Genomic DNA, 23366 nt, shown 5'->3' on the forward strand with positions numbered 1-23366 from the left:
TATGCATTTCACAAGATTGGTTACCAAAAATTGTGCCTTAATGTCGACTACAGACACACAACAACTAGTTAAGAGAACACAAGGGTTTTCTTAAAAAGATATACATGCTATGAATTAATTCCATCCTTCCTTCCCTCCTTCCGTCCTTCCTTCCTCCCTCTCTCTCTTCCTTTCTTCCTTAATTTCATTTCCAAAGTCACAGGAAACACATTTTAAAATATTATAATGAATTTGATACATATTATTCTGCATCAATACCCGGTTTTAGCCCAGCTCTGGCTCACAACAATCTTTACTCACATACATGTGCACTTTATTTAACATTAATACTTTAAATAGAGCTTAAAATCATGAAACTATAAGAAACAAAAGAAAGCCTGGAAAGATTTCTTCTTAGCCTTTCTCAAAGAAGGCCTTTCCCTTTTTAAACAATTTACATGATGTTTTATGGTCCTTTTAGAAGAGAATTATGGTAAATGGCACTCCAAGTGGGTTGTGTGAACCCACAAACCACTCCTCATAAAAACTGCTATAATTTTCCAGGACAGGGACAATAAAATATCATACACAAGCCAAAGCTAAATCACGGTGCGACCACAGTAACAAACACATTATTTTCATGAAAATTAAGCATGATAAAGCTAACAAAGAAATGACAAAGAGAAAACTTCTGACAGATTTTTCTCAGTCTACTTAGCACTTACACAAGCATTTACAGAATTTTCCTCCATTTCCTAAGTGGCTTGAAATACAGGTGCTAATCTAGTTCCCAAGTTTTTATATGTAGTTCATCTACTTTCAATAAGAGATTAAGAAAATAAGTAACTACAACTGTAGCTTAAAGAACACTATAAATAAGCCAATCAACCTACCTAAAATTATTAACATTTTTGTTTCTAATCAAATGCTAAACTTTATGGAAAGTTCAAATGAAATTTTCCAGAGATGCATTTTCCATTTCAGACCACTAGGGACCAACGAGTGTCTTCCATTCCCAAATCAGTAACTTCGCGGTTAAGAGAATGAACGTTGCAAACACTGGCAATGTACTCCCTTCTCCCGAACAGAACCAAATTCATTATCTGTGAAACAGCTGAGAAGATCCAAACACTGTACAGAGAAAAAATGATGATCAAATGAAATTTTTAAAAGATGAAAGTAATTCAAATGGTATAACTCTTTAATCATCATCTACTTTGAAAAACTTCCCACTTTCCCTTTCCCCAAGACAGAGTTATTAAACATTAAAACTGAAAAACAATACTAAGACCATGGTTTTCTACCTCAGGGGTGGGAGAAACTACAATACCACACTGCCACAGAAAATAAAGCCTGCCTAATACAATTTACTGTTGCTGATCACAGCAGCGTATTGCTAAGTCAGGCATAATACTGAAATTAGGATCAGTGAGCCAGGCCAAAATATCTATACAAGAATATCATTTACAGAGAGTTAGCTTATGATGCAGTAAGAATGGTAAAATGAAACAGCATTTTCTACTTATATCTGGTATTATTAATTCTGGTCAGAGAGAACTATTTAAAATATTTACAACACTCCTTCACAGCAAAATATTGGAAGAGAATTGGAATGAAATAATACAAAGCTCTGAAACAAGCTAACTGATAGAAACCTTAACAGACATGTTCTACTGCTTTTCAGATTCTTACGCTAAAATGGATGGCTCTTTCTAGAGTAACAAATTATGCTAAACTTATATAGTATTTTTGTACATAGCTCAAGTTCCCAACTCCTTCCAAAAGAGTACTGTTAATTAGCATTGCAAACTTCTAGGAGAATATGGCAATGATTCAATTAAATCTGCTAAGACATCGAACACAGAAATTTGCTCTCCTTCCTCCCACACACAAAATGTAATAGAATAATTCTAAAACAGCGAGCTGGAGAACAAAAGCTGAACACCTGAAATGCATACTTGTCAAATCCTTTCATATAAAAATGCACTTTTTTATAAGAAGAAAATTTTTGGCTTCTAAATCAAACTTTAAGAAAGAGGACATTTAAAAATGATTTACAATATTAGATATAAAGAACAAATAGTAATGTTTAAATAGTTTGCTATTAAAACTAAATTCATTACTCTTGAGGTTAAATAAAGCTTTGTATGCTAAAGTATGTCATTGTATTTGTTCAGACAGTCTAGCGGGTCTTTGTTTGTGTTTATTGGAAATGCCTTCCAAATACTAGGCCCCAAATCAGAGCTTCCCAAATAGAATCTGCAGAGAAAAAAACACTGATTCCAAAAAGAAGACTGTGCAAACAATACATAGTTCCAAGATAAATAAATCTACCCAAACCAACTAAACTGTTCTTCCAGGTTGATCAGAGACTCCTGCCTCATAAAATATATCTCTCAGAAAACTTAAGATGTCCACATGTCAGACTTACAATTAAAATGATCTTCAGAACTAAAAAATTTCATCAGCCCAAACGCAATGAACAATTTTATCTAGTCTTGCGAATAGATACGAAGAATCTTTGAAGATGCAAAATATCTTCCCCTCATCCTACAAAATCTGACCTGACTCCTCCTCCATTTACCAAAGGCTACCCACCCGCCCAATCCACCCCTTCCACTGCCCTTACTGGACTCTGTTATTTGCCTAATATGGCAAACCCTGTGAGCAAAAAGAAGAGTTTACTGAATCTCTTTCCTTGAGGTCCCTCACTGACGTTTCTTTGGGCCCACAGCACGGGGGTATGGGCCGATCTGCATGGCTGGCTCTACACACGTATCATGAAGCTTTTACAATTGACCACACAAACACAATACCACAATGTAGGTCAACTTGTGCACTGAGATGCCAACGTGAAACTTATACAGAAGTAAACTACAGACATAAATCTAAAAGGGTAGAATTCCACTCAGTGATCCTAAAATTATTTCAAGGAATCAATCTCCAAGAATGCATCATGAAATCAGAAGAGCCCAGTTAAGCTTTAAGACCGGGGGTGGGGGGGGGTGAAGAAAGAAAGAAAATGAAAGACTTTAGAAGAGGCAGCAAAGGTTTCACCAATCATTATATCATTGAGAGGGCTCAAACTACAGATGAAGTTAGAATACAGAAGATTGTAGAAAGGGCATTTAAAATTATTAACTGATCAAAAATTTGTAGTTGTCATTTAAAAAAATACAACTTAGCAATTCAGTTCAGAAAGAAGAATATCCCGAGAAACATACACATCTGTTTAATATTACAAGCCAACTGTCAACATCCTAAGTGAAGTTTTAATTTAATATTTTTTCTTTCTTGATGTTTTACCTTTAATCAATGCCTCATGAGAGTATCAGCTTTCTATAAGAAACTGTTAAATATAAAGAAATGTTATTGTAGCATGTTTATAAAATCATAGTTCGAGAACTTTTTATTTTTCCAAAGCCTGACCACAACTTAATTATCTGCAGGACATTCCAGGCTCACAATTGCAAGCTCCAGTTCCCAAGCAATTTTAAACAATATCTACTGTACAGGACAGAGGGTACACAACAGACCGCAACATGGTTATATTTCCAAAAGTCAGCATTAGGCCCTTTAGACATGGTTTTTATTTTCATTAAACAATATTTGTTTCCTCACTAATCATTAAATGGTTTTCATCACTATTCCCTGTTTTCTTTTCACATGTCAGTTGTTAGCATCAGTGTTTGTGTTCATAATAAATAAAAAAGTGACCCACCCAGTTATTTAAAAACGAACACACACGATGTCTGATTCAACGAGTGTTAGAGATTCCATGACAAACTCACACCCTGAATACTGTTCTATTTTAATCTAGACTTTAATGGAGGAACAAACTGTACAATACTCCTTTAAATCAGATTTAAGCTTTGTGCCTGCTTATGTTATTGTGGGCACGTAGATCTAATCAGTGGTTCAAGACACATACTTGGGAAAATGCAAAAGGAAGAAGAAAAGACAGCAAGTTCATATTCCTGACCATAATGGAGAGGAATTGAAAATATTGCCAATTCCTACAGATGGATGAAAAAAGTAGCCTGATTAAAAGTAACATGCCAGAAACTGACCAAAATGCGGGGGAGCAACTGACAGAGCATTCCAGAACTTTAAGAATGATTCCGAGGAAGAAAATCTTAAAAAAAAAAAAAAGAGAGAAGAGAAAGCTGTATGCTGTGAGGTTATTAAGAACAATTTTAAAATATATGAAGTATGGAAGAAACAAAGAAAAGTACATCAAAGTCAGAGGTAAAATTAATAGCCAGTAGAAAAAATAATCCAATAAATAATCCAGAAAATCTTCAGGAAGTCACTTAAACTGTTACACTGGAATCACCAGAGTTTTCAGAAGAATAAATTATTTAAGTCCAAACAAACTAATTTTGGATTTCAGATTAACTGGCCAGTGGATATGTAAGCTCAGAGAGACAGACAGATGCACAAATGCAGGGCACATGCATTTATTGGTTTCCATGTTTATTTATCAAACACTTTATAACATTTCCTATGTGCCAAGCACTTTCAAAGCGCTTTGCTCATTTAATCCTCCAAAATTAGGTACTACCTAATTCCCATCCTATAGATCAGGAAATGAAGTTAAGTAATTTGCCCACAAGTCACACACCAGTAGGTAGTAAAGCCCAGAGTCCATGCTCTTAATTAACCACCATGCCACCAACCTCCCAGGTGACACTGCCTTTATCAAGATGAGAAGAGGTCTATTATCTGGAGGGACCCAGATGCCTGCCTAACTCCTCCACAGCCTCCTTCTCCTTCTCCTCTACCAGCCTCTCAAATGTTGCCAATTCCCCATTCCCAGGCCCTCTTTTCTTCTCATTTGAAATTCCCCTTGGGTAACCTCACTCCTTCCTCAAGGCTTCAACCTATACTCCGATGTCTCCCTGTCTATGTCTCTGGCTCAGAAACCTTTCCTGAGGTCCACTTCTGTATCTACCACGGCCTGATAAACATGAATCCCTTGGGTGGGTGTTCAACAGGCACCTCAAATAACCACAAAGATGAACTCATCTTGAACTGAACCAGACTCATCTAGTCACCCACAACTGAAACCTTGAATTCATCTAGAACAATTGATTTTCATCTCCTACATCTAACAAGTCCCAAATTCTGTCAATATATCTTAAATCTGCCCTCTGTCTCTATGGTCCCTGGCTCAGTGCACGGGGTCTTCACTCAGACATCATTTACTGCAACAGTCGATGGATCCTCCTCCTCACTGCCAGTCCTTCTCACCTCCGCTAGGTTTACCAATGGCCAGCAGAGTGATCTTTCTAAAATCCATACCTGATCCTGCCAGTCCCCTGCTGAAAACGTTTTATGGTTCACCATGGCTTTGAGGATAATGCCCTTCCTTCCCCAATCTAGGGAAATCCCTTCTACTCGTCAAGGCTTAGCTCTCCTGTGAAGCCCTCCCTGCTTCGAGCCCCTCCCACTGAGTTCTTCACTTCTACCTCTGTGTCCATATATACTTTGATAACAGCACTTATTACAACATGCTTTAACTATCTGCCTATTAGTCTGTCTTTTCACTAGACTATGAGTTTCTCCTGGTCAGGGATATTGCCTCACTCACGTTTGTATACCCAATACCTAGTTGCGTGCCTGGCATACTCTATCCAGAGTGTTCAATGAAGAATGAGAGAGTGAGTGACTGAGTGAGTGACTGAGTGAAGAATTCATTCGCAGAGATACACTCAGTCCAAAGCAATATCAATAATCTGTCTAAGGCAGAATGAAGAAGCACAATTTTGAGTGTAACGTACATCTATTGTTGGCCACTCACATCCATTGCCCTACCTCCTGGGAACAGCTCCCCAAATTTCCTTTGGAAATCATTCCTTCCCTATTCTCAGCCATGTGTGACACTGCTCTATTTGAAGAGCTGGGTCCTAAGCAGACCTCTGGAGATGGGTTTAAGGAGAGGCATCTGCCTCAGTTCCAAGATGCTGGTGGGTACTCTGAGGAAAGCACCTCTCTCTTCCTCTGGATGGGGTAGTATGGCAAGTAAGGTCTGCACGTGCTGCAGCTCTACAGCTACCATGAAGCAGAGCTTGGAGGTACCTTAAGGGAGATGCTAATACCACGAAGGCAGATCATAGGGAGTGAGAAAAAAGGCTTTTGGTGACACTGTTTTGTCCCCTGGGTCCAGCCGTGCTGGAGGTTAAGTCCTATTACTAGACTTTTCAGTGACATAAATCAATAAATTCCCTTAATCATTTAAGCTAATTTACATTGGGTCTCTGTAACTTGTAATTGTAAGACTCCTGATACAGCAAGTTAGTGTTTTGTGGGAAGAAAATCAAGCTACTCATTTGAAGAAATGCACAGAAAAAGGAAACAAAACAAGGAGAGGGTGAGAGTAGACCACAAGTTAAATCCGACAGGCAACAGGTAAAAAAGGTTAACAGGATACTCCAAAACACAAATGAGAAGGAGATTCAAGATGCCTTCCTTTCCAGACAGCATTAATCAGGCCTTTATAGGGGTATTCTATGGTACATTTATGAAAAGAATAAAGTTTTATAAAGAGCTAGAAAAAGAAATTAAAAAAACTAACACTTCTTTCTGAAAAGGCCTTTATGAGAAAAAGAAAGGGCTTTGGGATAATTTAATCTGGAGAAAGCAAGTCCTAGAGGCAATTTAACTTGTTGAAGGGTTATTTATAAGGAGGTGACTAAACAGCTGTTCTCCAATTTCACAGGGAAAAGAATTAGAGGAAATTGATTTATATTTCAGCATGAAGCTGAAGGCAGGCAAAAGGAAGAAGTGCTCGAGGGAGAACTGTTAATGGTGAAAAAAAGCTAAATGAGAAACTGGATTTTTATGGCTTTTAGAAGTTGGAAAATCACCCATGTTGATTCTTTTAGCTTTGGGTCAAACTAGTAAACAAATATTTGAGAACGCCTTCTATTTATTTAGTCACATACCATGTACTGAATCGCCACTATGGACCAGGCGCGGGGCTGGGCACTGGGAAGGGAAACATGAGTAAGACGTGGTGACTGTCCTGTGTAACGGCTGCAGCACTAGCTACCAAAGCCAGTGAGGGAAATATGTAAAAAACATCAAATCACTCGCGCCCTTTCCTTTTCCATCTCCCATGCTCAAAGATAAATAATATAGTTTGGAAGATAACAGCACTTGGAAAGCTAAGCAACAATGCAATCATTAAATAACAACATGTGAGTGCCTATCTCTTTGCTAGATGGGATACTGCTTGATTCATAAATCACTGAATAAAGCCAATCAGATCTTCAAAAAGTAAGAATAATAACACCACCAAACAATAATGCAAAGGCTGTCATAAGCCACACATGGCTTAATGAGTAATACAGACAGCAAGTGCTTTGAATTCAGAAGAGATTAAACTTCTACCCTTTAAGCATGGGTAGAATTTGAGTAAGTGAAGGGGAGCGAGCTGTCCAGGCAAGAGAAATAGCAAGAGCCAAACAAGGAGACAAGAAAGCAGAGGAGTTTGTGAAAAGAGCAGCTTGGTTAAAGCTGGTAGGATGATCCAGGGAAGTGTGGGATGCAACACTGGAAAAGTGGGTAGGGCTACCTTTATAAAGACCTTTGAAGACCAGCCAAATAACGGAATTCACTGTGTGAGGAATGGGCAGTACTGAACATTTCTGAGCACAGGAACATGAGGAAAGCCGCATTTTCGGCACAGTGGCTTGGCTCTGAGCGGGGGGGGGGGGGGGGCGGGGCAGGGAGCGCTCAGTGCTGTTTCATCAACTCAGGCTCAAGATGGTGAGGGATGAGCACACATGGTAGCAGTGGGCCGGATGAGAAAGAGAGGAAGCACAAGGCACAGATTAACTTCACAAATACGTGCTGAATGCTGCACTTCATCTGTGCTGTGATGGGGAGTGGGACACAGTCCCTGTTCTCTTGGACCTGAGAACTCACTGGACAGGGGAGGCCAACAAAAGGGAAACTGAGACAAGTGCAGAAATGGCGGTCAGCGTGGCTGAGTGGCCGGAATCAATTCTGATTCCCAGAACTGTATTTACATGAGCTGAACAAAATCAAATAGTCAAAATATAAACAGAAAAACCAATTCTCCCAAAATATCACCTGATGTGTATCATGGGAGATGCTGATTTTACTGCCAGTTGAGTCATGGAAAAGTATAGAAGCAAATATGCGTGTACTGACTGAACTGTACCAAGCAATGAATACAAAAAAGACTTTATAAAAGAGAGAAGGTCTTTTTTAGGACTGAAATGTTTCCAGATTTCATCCTTTGACATAACTGAGATATATTCACAGATTTCTCACTTACCTACAGATAAGTATTTAGACGCCTTCAGAAGATTCATCACCTCTCCTTAATATCTCTCTTTTTTTCTTCCTTCCCTTAATTTAATTTTGATTTAACTTCCTCTTGTCACTGCTTGCTTGCAAATCACGGCCTCTATGTCTGGAGTCAATTAGGGCTATAAAGTACCCCGCCACGCCTTCATCTGGGGACCCATTTATATATATTTTCTTATTTCAAGAGGTAGAGCTAAAAGCCCGTAACTCCAAAAGTTTCCAATCAACCATCACATTCTATTCTTTGGAAAAGTATGCTTCTCTCCGCAGTTAAGAAGACAACATCAAACTATATTTTGCAAGAATATTTCCTCTCCACCTGTAAAAAGATGAATTGTGCTTTGGAAATTCATTTGCAGAAAATGGCTTGAGTGTGTGTAATACATGCTTAATAGCAATAACATTAAAAAAATCTTTCTACCATTTAAAATTAAATGTAATTTCCTTATTACTTTAATGGAATCCTTTGGAGTTGAAGTATTTAACTAGTCCCTTTCACATCAAGTATTCATTATATAATTCCCTTTTAATATTAGGTATATTAGGTATGTAAACCATCCACTGACAGAATAAAAACACACATTTTCACTGAAACAAAAACAGGAGAAAGACAAGGCAGCCTGATTCAGAATCTGATAATGGGTTACAGATTCCATTCCAGTTCAGATTTATAGTCAAAGTGCCACAAGACCATTTACCACCTCTAATCCTTCAGGTCATATTTGGAAGAAAAGTATGAACTGCCACATCACTAAGAGAAAATCTGTTTGAGCCTAAAATTTTTGACATTACCCCATTGTAAAGTTGAGAGAGAGACAGAGAGAAACATATCGCCTTTAAAAGCCACCTTAAATAAAAAGGCAAAGATGAAATGTCCAAAGTTCTATCCACGGGGAGGAATTCCCTTTGTCACTATCTTTCAGGGTCACCCCTGAGTGGGGCTACAGTACAATCCTGTCTATTGATGGCTGGTACCAGCCTACTGGCTAAAGCCATCCTAACCCATGGGATGCCTGACATACACAGGTAAAAAATTCTAGGGCTGGTGGGAAGACACGTAATCTAAGTAATAGATTGTGGATGCAAAGCCTTTACCCAGTTCCCAAACCAACTCCTGCTTCTTCCAGCCCTCCAGTCTCCTGCTGGAGCCTCGAACTGGCTGCATCCAATCAGAAGCCAGAGAACAAGGACACCCAGTCACGCACTCCATAAAGATCGGCCTGCTGACGCAGGAGCAGAGTGGAAAGGATAGAGAGTAGATCTGTAGGGGCTGAGGGGTAATACCTGGCACACCCCATTACCTACTTTTCACACTCCTTCCAGTTAAACTCAGCTTTCCTCAGATTTTACCATCCTGTGCTTTCCCACTCCTAGAGTCTTCGTCATGTGTTCAGTCCTGCATCTCCTCTCTCCATTCCACATGTGGAAAATCTGGGAGGCCCACCTAAATGTCACCTCTTCCATGAAGCCTCCCCTCAACCTTACCCCGAAGTAATCTCTCTGCTATCTAAATGATCAAAGTTCCTCTTGTGAAAACTTCTATAATTATGAGTATGCCTTATGAGTTTACTTATCACTACCTGACACAAGTATTTTTGAATCCGTTTGCTTGTTTACTATAAGTTTCCCATTAGAATATACTCTCCATGAAAGGAGAGATTTTGGTCTGTCTTACCTTTGCTCTATCCCCAGGGTCAAAAACAGTACATAGTGTATAGCAGATGCTCAATAAATATTTGTTGAATGAATGAATGCCCTCTTCTAGATTGTTAGCATATTAATGACCAAAATGAAAGTCTCATTCATCTTTCCAGCCCAAAGAGCAATCTAAGTGCCTTCCTTATACTTATGGGCAGATACTCAAAAAATATAAGCTGATAATAAAGTAGTCGCCATTTAATGAGTATCTCTAATGTACCAGATACAATGCTGGCAGCTTTACATGAAATACCTCATTCAGTCCTCACAACAACCCTAAAGGGTAGTATGGCAGAGCTGTGCCTTCAGGATGAAGGCCCTCATTCCCCCAACATCCAGAAGAATTGCCTGCTGATGGCTCACAGCTGAGTCTCTCTCAGGCACTGTCCTCAGCAGAAGGAAGCTATGTCACCCAACTCAAAGGCCTTTCCCTGGTGAAGCCCTCTTCTGATGACTGACCAACGTTTTTAAAGGCCTGGCCCCTTGCCTCACCTGAGCAATTCTGAAAAATCATCTCAGCTCGAGTTCTTCATGGGACTGACTGTTGAATGAACAAATAAATAACAAACTAGTGTCCCAATGACAGAAAAGGGAATTATACTTTTTCAGATGGATATAATGTATAAATTGGGTCTCCTTCCTTCTCAATGATTTTACTAACTAAAACTACAACCCTTTTTCCATTTTCCCAAAAACATACCTCAACACTACCTCTAAAAAATACACAGTTACTAGTAATTGTTGACTAAAAAAAGAGTTTGATTTGGAGGCAGCCGTATTTCCCCAAAAGCTAGTCAGGCATTTTCAAATACCTGTGATTTATGTAGCAAAATATGCTCCTAAAGACAGTAGATGATATGACAACATGCCAAGGAGAAAATCACCAGAGATCTGACCTGTGCCATACAAAGTGAAGTCCAGCTCCAAAGTCCCAGGACAGCACTCCGCATGCACATACCCCTGCATCCACAGAACCTGGAGAGGTGGCAGGCGATCCCAGGAATACGGCACAAGCTCATCAATGTTACATCATCTTGGGCAGGACACCTTGGTTTCTTTATGAGTAAAGGAACCTAACTTGCAAGGATAGTCAACCAAATTACAAAGCTTTTAGCAGAGTGCCAGGTAGAGTAGGTGCTCTACGAGTGGTAGCTATTATTATCATTTATTATTTTTTAGAATGACAACCAGAAAGCTAAGACATCAATGAAACACTTGTGGATGATTTTCCTGTACAGGTTAAGAAAGTCTGAATTGAAAATCCAGCTGAGTTACAGGAAAATTACTCCCTTTACAAAAGATTTACCACAGACTTCCTTTAAAGAGGGGCCCCCTCCATTGTACATTTAATATATAATTAGATACTGCTTATTCATGACATTTTTCCAATCAAAAGACATTCTTTTCCATTCCTCCCACAGCAAATAAAAACTCATCTGCCTAGAGTTTTACTTATTCTGTTTTGCTTCTCATTTCAAGAGTAATATGTGTTCATTAGAGAAATTCAGGAAGATAGAAGCAGAAAAATAAATCACCCATAGTCTCATCAGCCAGATATAGCCATTGTTAGCATTTTACATACACTAAAATGTAGGCCAGAACCCACTGGCCTAGTCAGCCAGTTTCCTTCTAATCACTATGTCCATGCCTACAGTTTTTTGATTTTGTATATATAGTTTTAATTGTAACTGGTTTTGGTAGTATTTTTTAATATGAGCAATTCTTCTCATGTCATGACAAACTCTTCACTATGCCATATTTACCCAATAATTTCTTGTACTTGGGAATAATGCTATAGTGTCTCTATGTAAAGTACTTGTGATAGCTGCTATCATCAAAATCAACACCATTATTAAGATTACTGCTGCTAATTTTTAAACTCAGAAAGACCTCCCACTTCTAGAAGATAGGTCAATACTTCATATACATTTTCATTTTCTTCAGTTTTGCTTTTACAATTAAATCTTTAGTCCATGTAAAAATTTACTTTAATGTATGTACAGTAAAAGACAAGGACCTAAAAAAAAAAAAAGTCTGTCTTTCCAAAGTGCTAACCAATTATCCCCAAATCACTGAATAAACCTTCTTTTTCTGACTGATTTACAATACCTCCCTAAACAAGAGTTACACACACATACACACCTGGCCTAACAGGCTTCACTGATTGATCCATATATGCATATATTATTTTTTGGGTTCAAAATGTTTTAATATTTGGTAAGGCTAGTACACCCATCCCAACACACACCCTTCCACTTTCCTTCAAAAATTAATTAGCTATTTTCACTCATCTTCTTTTCTAGATAAATTTCAGAACTACTTTCTGCTGGAATTTGGAATAAAGCTGCACTAAATCTACAAATTAATTTAGGAATAACTGATGTCTTTCTAACACTTCTTCCCTTCCGTATACACAATATGTGTTTCTATTTATCCAAGTTTTCTATATCTCTCTACAAAACTGGGAAGTTTTCTTCAAATGGGGCATTTACATTTCTTATTAAGGTTATTTCTAGAAATGCTTTTTGTTACTACTGTAAATGATTTCATTAGATTTTAAGTGGTCATTAATTCGATTTGGATGGCCACTGATTTTTGTACACTTGTTTTGTACAAAAGCTCAGGAGGCCTTCTATAATCTGCAGACCATAAAGTACCTCCCCAAGTTTGTTTCACGCCACTGACAAAGAAGAACCCACTGGCCTAGTCAGCCAGTTTCCTTACCGTCACTGAAATACATCCTGCTCAGGCTCGCCACCTACCCAATTTTACTTGCTCTTCAAGGCTCTGCTCCCACGTAAAAGTTTTCCTGACTAGCCTGCTCCCAGTTATCACCTACCCCTTTCTATTCTCCTCCAGCACTGAAATAAGTTCTCATACATTTAACACTTTCCCCAAAGTTAGGAATAATTTTCTTTTTATCAAATTAGGGCATCCAATTTTTTATATTTGAGAAAAGATTCAACAGAAAACAAGTAAAGTGAATTTATATACATTTTGCCTTTTATCTTAAAAGATTATAAATCTGAAACAAATTTGGTAAAAAATGTACTGTTTGTTTAAAATAGTGATAAACTGAAAGCAGCCTAAATATCTTTCAATAGAGGTTCAGGTGAATAAGTTATGTAATTTTTTTTTTTTTTTAGGTAAGAGATTTTTATTCTGTAATATTATTTTTAATGGTTATGCAGCCAAATAAATTGATGACAAGAACAATACGTATTGACATAGAAAAATATTCACAATATGTTATTAAGTGAAAAAACCAAGACAAGACAAAAAAAAAGAGGGGCTAGAAAACAGCACTGTAGAAAAATTGTTTTTGTTTAATAGGAAAAATGTCTGAAAAAATATATACGAAAATTAAAACAGTGGCTATTTCTGGCAAGTAGTACTATATGTGAACTTCACTTTCTTTTTTATTCTGTTTAATGAGCACTTACTGTTTTTATAATCAGATTTTATAACTAGTCAACTTCAAAAACATGCCCCACTGATAACAGCCCATTATAAGAGTACATAATCACTATTAAATCAAATATACTTGTGGAAACATACCAAACAACAACTTTGAAAAACAAAATCATTTTTTTTTATCCAGGTGAAAAATTCTGAGTACATAGGAACTCGGGGGAAGTATCATAAGGTGCTGGGGCAGTTACTACTGCAAAAAGCATTTTAAAATATAGTCTGAGACTTTCAGAAAAAAGAGTACTGAATCATGGAAACACCCTGTTGAAAAGGTCCTTAAACGATTATCTAGTCAAAGCTCCTCATTAAACAAGAAAAATGAAAAAAGCAAACGAAAAACAAAAATAGAGGTTAGGTGAGTTCTCCAAGATCATACAGTTAATTATTGGCATAGTCCAAAAGTATTTATAATTCAAAACTTATGCTTTTTAATTCCTTTCTCAATTTCTCCCAGTCAAGATATGCTGCAGTCTGTCATTTCTACTTAGACTATAAAAGACAAATGTTGATTTTACTACGGTTTTCTTATCATCTGTCCAAAAAGTGAACAGGAATGTATATAATATTGTGAAATGAAAAGACTCACTTCTCTTGGTTAAATATAGCTTCTGAGCTCCATAAGAAAGTTTTGACAATTAGGCATTATGTTAGACTGTAACAAGTAGAAGGCAAATTCTAGTATTTACAGACTTTGAGAACCTGAAAGTCAGGAAGAAAAAAGTACTACCGAGCTTAAAATTACAACTGTGCTGCAAACTTTTCATATGTGAGTTATATGATATATGAGTTCATTCAACCCATCATACTTTTCACTTCTCTGGTTTATTCACTTTCTCTTAGAGGGTTCGGAAGGGGCCTCTTTTTAAGTCAATTTTAAACTTAATATGTTTTAAGCACAAGTTTTTCGTAACACAAGCCATAACTAACCATTGTAAACGTCACTGATACTTTGCCCACCAGGGGGAGCCCATATAGATTTTTCACATAACAAGAAACCTCAAACATCAAGTTTGTATGAATTCTAGAATCATATTATTCATAATATGATCAATATTGTAAAATCACTTGATAATATTATATTTCTATCCCCCAAATAGAGAAAAATTAATTGAGATCAGGTATGTAAAGCCCTCAACAGAGTTACTGACCTATAGCAGAAGCTCAAAAATAACTGACTTTCCAAAATTTAGATCCTCCTGAGTATTAGTTATGGCACTCAAAGAAAATAATCTGGTATTCTAACTTGTACACAAGTTGGTGTGAGCTCAGTTGATATCTGCCCTGATAGATGGTTCTATCCTTGGTATGTTGACAAACCTGGTTCTCAAGCCTGCAAGATAGTATCAGACCATGGACAGGAAGAGTTCATTAAAAATGTCATCCTGAGAGGACCTGTTTTGGCAGCCCTATCCTTAGTAGGTGATACACTGAACTACTGGCTACCTGCCAACTAGAAACTGAGAAAAGAGGGAACTCTTTGACCCATTCCAGACTTTTCTTGGAATGAAGGAGAAAGTCAATTGACTATCCCTGAGAACCATGCTTCTACAGTATGTGATACAATCATTACCACCAAGATGACTTTCTTTCAAGAATAAAGAACGCACAATTGAGAATAAAAGTCTATATAAGAACCTGGTATCTAAATGGCCCTACTCAGTATCCCCTCTGCAGTCTGGTGTGGTTGACTTGCCTTGTAGCTCTCACCATAATAAGGCCCAGCCCAGTGTTCGCTGGATTTGTGAGGTGGTTGGCTGGGTATATGAACTATGTGTCTATTTTAAAGACTCAATCATCTCCAAGATCTAAATACGACAAACCTAGAGGAACCCACTGGGTTCCAGCTATGCTCTCCAATCCAGATTTACCAAGAAGCACTGCCACTGGGGAGTTACCCACCACTTGTTGTCTTAATAAAACTCTGTCTGTTGGGCCCCGTGAATCTATTCTCCACTGTTTAGAACTGAGAAAGGGAAGGCATGATTAATTGGCATCCTACTCAAACTTTGAAAAAAATGTTACTGTGATATCTACCACCATGAAACTTGCCAACTAGAAAGCTGGGAATTATTCTACCTCTCCCTCTTTCTACCCCCACCAATGGCTACATTTTTTAAAATCCACCTCCTAAATATCTACTTCATCCATTCACTCCTCTGTCACTAGCTCATCAGCTCTCACCTGGATTACTGCAATAACCTTCCAATTAGCTCCTCTATGTCAGTCGTGTTACACTCCAAACCCATCTGCAATATTGCTGCTTATTTTAAAAGACAAATATGAACTTTTCAGGCCTCTGCTCACATAGCTTAGAGCATAAAGTCCAAACTCCTCAGCACTGCTGACAATGCTCTCACCCAAGGTCTGGTCAACTTTTCCTCTAAAGAGCCAAACAGGAAATACTTCAGACTCTGCCAGCCTTTGCCAGCTACAACTCTACCACTATAGCACAAAAGCATCCATAGCCTACATGGAAACAAATGACCGTGGTCTCATTCCACTGAAACCTCATTTACAAAAATCAGCAGCAGCTGGATTTGGCCTATGGGCCAAAGTTGGCTGACCCCTGCTCTAACCTAATCCAGCACAGCCGCATCTCCTGCCTCTCTGCCCCTCACCCAGGCCTCCTCCAGAAAAGGGCTCCAATCACTCCAGCCTTGCCTCTGCTCCCCCCATCACCCTGCTGTTGTACACCGGTGCCTTTGCTAACACTCCTCCCTCTGCCAGGAATGCGATTTAACTCCCTTCCTTTGTCTGGTAGAATGGTTCTCATCCTTCAAGGTCCAGTTTGATTTTCTACCAATTCTCCCTCAAGGAGCTTTAGTTATCCTTTATTTCTATTTTCAAAGAGCCGAGACGTATGTCTCATAGTTTTTTGTGTCCTCACAATGACTGACACCTATCAAGAGTCCAATGCTTACAGGAGATGGTATAAATCAATTAGTATTGAATAAATATAATTTCAAAAGCTATAGTCTTCATAAATCCTGGAAAATTTCAGAGTGCAGTCCATACAAAGGGCTCACTATTTATACCATGGAAAGTCACTAGCACTGAGTTCTGCTTACAGTACACTCTCAGTTATTATGATCCATAAAAATACAGCACCATGAAGTTAAGAGAAGACTTGGAGAACATTAATGGAGCGAGAAACTGTGTCTCTCTCAGCCCTATGGCTGGTTCCAAAGGGGCTCCTCAAGGAGAAGGGGGAATGGCGGTAGAGGGGCAAGCTGGCTAATGAACCTCTCTCTTCCCAGCCCCCTCATCCCAGCCTTAGCAAAAGCTGCTCCTTATTTCATTTGCAAAAAGAACTCTCCATTAATTTTTTTTAAATCTACATGATTCAACAGACCCACGTTCTGTTTGAATCCTACATCCTAAACCTACACTGTTTCCTGATCTATTCCTGTCTTGTGTGGGCCTGTCTCCAGCTTCTCACTGACCCTTGGCACCTGTTTGTTGCCTGATACTGCTTCTTTGAACAATGCTCCCTCAACTGAAAGCCAGTTTAAGTAGAATTATACTTGATCCTTGGATAAAGTCTATTTCCAGCTACTATGGATAATAATCCAGGTGGTCCCAGCTTAACCTTTGGCTCCAAACACTGGCACACAAGTTCAACACTACAACTGAGAAGAAAATCGAGGAGGACCTGGGGGATCAATGCTGAGCATTACGGCTGTCACTTCTACCTGAGTCGTTGTATTATTTATGGGTCTGCTTCTCCACTTGACTATAAACTCTTTGATGTAGGAACTAAATCTTACTAATAAAATAAAAGCTACTATTTATTCAAGGTTTATTCCAGATACTGGATTAAGTGTACATATATACTGTATAATATTAAGGAATCATGTTAGGATCACACATTTCTAGAACTGGAAGGAGGCTTGGACAGAGATCAACCAGCTCCAAAATTAAAAGCAAAGTGACACAGTAGATAACACTCATTCTTTAATTCAAGAAACATTTACTGAGAACCTATCCTGCACTATTATAGAACCTAAAGAGTCTTTGTTTTCATGAAGCATATAGTCTAGTGAATAAACAACAAGTCAATGGATACATGATATGTTAGATAATGACAGGAATAAAGTGGAGTAAAGAACAGAAAAAGGATGCTACTTTATACAGGGCAGTGGAGGAAGGGCTCACTGAAACAACGAATGAGCAGAGGCCTAAAGATCAAACCACATGGAATCTGAGAGAAAAGTGTTCCAGGTCGAGGTAACAACAAGCGCAAAGGTCCTGAGGTAGGAATGTGCCTGGTACATGTGAGGAAAGCAAGGAGGCTAGGGCAGCTGGAGTAGAGTAAGAGGAAGGTGAGAGGAGGGGAGCTCGAGGAAGGTAGCAGGGACTTTGGGGTTGGGTTGCTATAAGTCGTCTGAATTTAAGCCAGGAACTAAAGATAATTAACTCATAAAAAAAATAAAAGTAAATGACACTTAGCTTTCACAAAAGCAATGTATAATAAACAAAGAAAAATTCATCTGCATGCCTAATCTGAAAATAGAATTCCCAACAACACAGAGTCGCTGTTTATCTTATAAATGAGACATCTTTGTTTTACAAGAACTTGCTACAGTTATGGTCTAAGCTGTCGGCTTTACCAATGTGGACACTGAGGTGCAGAAAGATTAGGTGGTCTGTTCACTTCATGGCTCAACTTGGTCTAGAACACAGGTTCCCTGATGTTCTGTTCACTGGCTCCTGTTGCCCCTGCATACTCAGTTTGGCTACTCAGAGGGGTCTTGGTTTACTGTGAACTGCTTCTCCTGGACTCTGTAACCTTTATAAATTAGTAAGAAAATGAAAGAGCTGCCCCTATGAGGCACCTCCAGACACATTCCCACACCAAAGCCTGTCATACAAGCTCCCACAATTCTAGTTTTTTATTCCCCACAGAGTTGAAGACCACCAGGCAGGTAAAGTGAAGACAGGTCAGGCACTGTGCTAGGGAATAGAAGGAACATTTTTGTCAGTTTTGCCTGCCCAGCATCCCTTACTCCCTAGTGTCAGACACAGCACTCCCTTTTCCAAGGTTCTGGTGGGGCAGCAATCACAGCACCCAACCCACCTATTGGAGTGGGCATCTGACCTGGCCATGTGAAGAACCTTATCCGTCTGAGGCCATAACAAGGGCTCAGGACCCAAGCAGAACCAATTAGAGTCCTTTCCTGGGGTTTTATGGATAAGATCTGGAGAAAGAAGCTCCTTCCTGTGTTTCCCAGTTTTACCAGCCAACACATTCCTATTTTGCTCAGGTTAGTTTAAACTAGGGTACCCTTACTAGCAATCAAAAGAATTCACACTCATGCAAGCACTTGCACACCTTTCCTCATTTCATCTGCATAACCACCTTATAAGGTTGCTATTATTCACTCTATTTTAGGAGTGAGGAAACTGCGGTTAAGTAACTTGCCCAAGTTCATGCAGTAAGTAAAAGGCGTTCAAATTCTTTGGTCTTTATGCTTTGGTCTTTATGCAAGGTCTTTATGCTCCAAATCTTATTCAGTATGCAATTATGAATATAGTATTAACTCAGGAAGAAGAAACTCAGCTGAAGAATTTTTGGTTTAAAATTATAGTGGAAGTATATGTATGGGGCAGGGTGGGAAATAAGCAACATTAAACTGGAGTCAAAGGACCTGCCTTCTTCCTCTGGCTCTGTCCTGTGACCTCATCTATTATGACTCTGGGCAAGACATTTCACTTACCTGAGTGTTAGTTTTCCCACCTATAAAATGAAAAGACTGAACAACATGAACTTAAGATCCTTTTAAGTACTAAAAGAAAAAAGTCCATGGTTCTGCTTCAGGCATACAGACTCTATTTTTACTATATGTTATGTAGGATATCAGCAAATTTCAACTTGAATGTCAGGTCCAACAATAGGTAATGGTTGCCTGGGGCACAAAGTTCCAAAGGATTCTGAGCAACACAGATGTACTGGGACATTAACACTGGCTTCCATGGTCCCAGGGAAGGAGAAAGAGGAATAACTGCATGTTTGCCACACATATGCCATCGCTGATAGCTTCACCTTGACAGAGGAGTGTCACTGCCTCCACTATCGATGCTATTAGTACCTACACAGAATTTTCAGATTCCCTCATGAACTTCCTTGGTTCCCCTTTGCAAGTGAAGAATGAAAGTACAAGAAAGCAAAGTGGTGTAGGGAATACAGTTTTGTGCCACTGATGAAAATACATCTAAATGGCCTACACAGAGTTAGCGTAGGAGTGAAGGGGAACAATAATAATCATTATGGCTCTTTACGATATATACAAAGTCTCATAAGATCCTAATAATCAGCTTACCAGTCAAGGACGGTATTATCATGCCCATTTTATAGAAAAGGGAAATGAGACTTGGGTAACAGGACTTACCCAAGTCACCCACATCTAAGTAGCAGAACCCAGATTGGAATCTAAGTCTTCTAAATCCAAGACCCAGTTTCTACTCCCAAGGTCCCCATTCATCCCACAGCCCAAATGAGTTAACTAATCAAGCTCCCAATGCAAAGTGGCATAGTTATCACTGTTAGGAGTTGTTCAGCTACGAAAAGTTCCTCCCCGCCCCCAAATCTGAAATGCCATTACTAATTTGTTTGTAATTTAACCGGTAGACACGCATTGAGTATAAATAAACTGAGCATAAAGTTACCCATCTCCACACCTTTGTGCATACTCTTCTCTTAGCCTGAGATGCCCTTCTCCACTCTATGCGCACTGGAACCAACTACTCTTCTTTCAAGATTTGTTTCAGGCATCATCGACTCTGTAAAGCCGTTCTTGGCCCTGACGCATAATTGAACACTCTCCTTTGTGTTCTACACAACATCTTCAAGGTGTTGTGGCACTTCTTTTGGTAATATGTCTGTCTCCCCCACCATTCCTTTTAAATTGCGTTATTCTAACACAATGCTCAGAAGGTAGGCGCTTAGTGTATGCTTATTGATGGACTGAATATATTCATCTGGACCAATTTCCCTTCCCAGGCTTGAATATCCTCTGCAAACTGCCACTCACTAATTCATGCATACATATATTAAAAAATATCTGAGTGTCTACAAAGTACCAGGCACTGCACTGTGTATCAAACAGAAGTGGGTTTACCATGAAGTTTGAGCGTCAGGGCCCCTCCCCTGCACCCCCCCAAAGCTCTGAACCTTTTTTTTTTTGTGACTTTGTATTTTTATTTCTTAAAGAGGACAGACAGAACTGTATAAGCTTCAAGCTCCACAAAAACTAGATCCACCCTTGCTGCCAAGGATCCAAAAGTGAACCTGGCAAACTTTATCTCTCCCCTTACAGAGTTTCCTGTGTAGTGAGGAAGGAGACAACCATTTGTTCATTCATTGATCCAACAAACATTTACTAAGCAATGCTCTGAGTCAGGCTTCGGGGATTCTGAAGTGAAGCCAACACTGTTACTGCCTTGAAGGAGTAGGTCCCAGCTCTCCCGAACGAAAGCCTGCTGTGTTCAGGGAACAGAAAGTAGTTTAGATGGCTGTAATAGAGAGTGTTTGTGAAAGATTATCCTAAACCAGTCTCAAGACAGACCGGTCCCTGGCACGAACCCTAACTTATTGCAGGAGGCAAGGAGAAGGGCCAGGTCGGCCAAATGCGATCTTGGATCTCAGTGCGGGGCAGGGGAGGGGAGGGGGCTGAGACAAGTAAATAGAAGAGATAAATACACTGTGACTGTAGTCAGTGCTGCGACAGGAAAGCAAAGGACGGTGGGGGAAGCTTCGCCTGCGTTCAGGTCTGCAGTGACGGCAAGCTCATTACCTCACAAAGCAGCCCATGTACGTTGCAGACATAGTTCCGATCTCCCCAACATGCGTCCCCATTCCTCGACCTAAGGCTGTTCCTTTCCAAAGACAGCCGTCGACTCTCTGGGACCAACTCTCCTGACCGCCCTTGACACCACCTTCTCCAGGCGCTTCCCTCACCCACTGCTTACGGGACAGAGTCCGGTTTGGGGTCTGGGGTCCCTGCCGCGGATCCGCCCCCCCTCTCCAGCCCGCCGTTTCCATAGCAACCAGCTCACCACTTCGCGCGCCCGGCTGGAGAAGTCGCCCTTAGGCCGGGGGCTCCGGCGGAACAGCTCGTCGCGGCTGCCCTCGACCCCGCCGCCCACCGCCACTCCCAGCGCTTTGTTGCGCGTCTTCACGGTCTTGACGCTGGCCCGGAACAGCAGTGTGATGTCCACCGCCATGGCGACCCACACCCACGGCCCCCACCAGGGCCGCCCACGTCAGCAGCCGGCGACCGCGGCGCGAGCTGGGCAGCTGGAGGACCGTTCCGTTTCCGCACGCCTCCGCTCACCAACGGCGACACGAGAAGAAAGGTTCCGGCCCGCCCGGGGCTACGGCGGCGAGAGGAGAAAGGTTCCGGTCTCCGCCGGCGCGCGTGCCCATCCCCTCGGCGACCCGGACCCAGCGACGCTCACACCCGCGCCCGTTTCTCCTCCCGGCAAAATTTGGCTGACTTAGCCGCGCGGGGAGGTCCCGGAGTCCCGAGCCCTCGCGAGCTCGCTTAGGGCGTGTAGGCCCCGGGACCGAGGGGATCAGGAAGCCGGAAGGCTGGCTCCATTCTCTTGGCTCCCTGTTGCGCGGGTTGCGAGGGAACAGGAAGCGACCCAACCTGACCCAGACCTCATGAACCCACCTTGTGCGGGACCGAAGCACGTGGGCGGTGACCACCTGGGTGCAGTGCTAGGGCAGAGTAGGTGTGCACGGCAGAGAGCTAGAGGCCAGAGGCCTTTCTTTTCCAACCGTCACCCACCTGATCTGTAAAATGAAGCCAGCACCTTCCTCAGCGAGATAACACGTGCGAAGTGTTTTGGCGTTGCTTGGCTCCTAGAGACCAATGAAAGTTAGTTACCGTTGTTAATAATAACATTATTGTTAACATTCTTGTTATTAATTATGGTGGGGAAAGCTCTATAGAGAAGGCATCACACTGTAGAGAAGGCAGATTTGAAGAATGACTAGGAATTTATCAGATCGAGACAAGGACGGAAGAGTTTCACTGGTTTCTGTTCTTCCTCATGTATGGTTTTTAAATATACCATCTTAAGTCATAGTTATTTAAGTCGACTGGAAGTTAGCCAGTGAATTCTTTCTACATTTTGGTTCGAGGTTCAGATCTAATTCAAGATCTTTGATTTCATCATTTGTTTTCTTTTTTTCTAAAGAGGATGCACAATTAGAATATGTATTAAAATGTGGTTGTCAAAGAGTGGTAGGCAAAATAAAAAATGATTTTCATAGCAAGATGTTATTTATCTTTTCACACTTATTCTCTCATAAGTTGTGCACAATTGGGTTTCCCAGAGGCTGAGTGACTTGTGATATTGCAAAACACTGAATGCAAAACAGCTGTCTTCTATTAGGTCAAACTTTAAAAAGATTTGCACAAATGTAAAACAGTGCCATTCTCACTAAGTTGTTTTGGAAATGCTTTTTTTTTCCACAAAAATATACCACTTATGTTAATATGTAATGGGTTTATCTTTACTTTTAACTGAATGAATATTTCAAATTTTTGTTTAAATTTCTAATACAGTAAATATCCATAGCTAAAACCCATATAAACGAAAGTTATTTTAGGGCCCTCAGTAATTTTTAAGTGTAAAGGAGTTCTGAGACCAAAAGTTTGACGCCCACTGTGTTAAATATATTTATCAGAAATAGATGTTAAGAAACTACGTAGGTACCTGGAAGGAAGAAGGAAAATGGTATTTAAAACCCACACTGTAGCCACTTCAGCCTTTCCTTATGAGGAAAATAAATTTTCATACAGCTTTCTTCCACCAACAGAGTAAGGGAGAGAGAATAAGACAGAAATTACTAAACCTCTGCCAATGAT

At 40.1% G+C, this 23366-nt stretch overlaps 1 protein-coding gene across 1 annotated transcript in view; it reads right to left on the bottom strand.

The window, feature by feature from the left end:
* Window positions 1–21805, bottom strand: part of STX18 (syntaxin 18) — a 121086-nt gene extending 99281 nt beyond the window's left edge. Inside the window, exon 1 of the mRNA XM_060148516.1 lies at window positions 21544–21805. Within this exon, the coding sequence (XP_060004499.1) occupies window positions 21544–21711 (168 nt within the window). The 5' untranslated portion in view covers window positions 21712–21805. The remainder of the gene's footprint in view (window positions 1–21543) is intronic.
* Between the last annotated feature and the right edge of the window lie 1561 nt (window positions 21806–23366).

Source organism: Lagenorhynchus albirostris, chromosome 4, assembly GCF_949774975.1.
Source record: "Lagenorhynchus albirostris chromosome 4, mLagAlb1.1, whole genome shotgun sequence".
NCBI lineage: Eukaryota > Metazoa > Chordata > Mammalia > Artiodactyla > Delphinidae > Lagenorhynchus > Lagenorhynchus albirostris.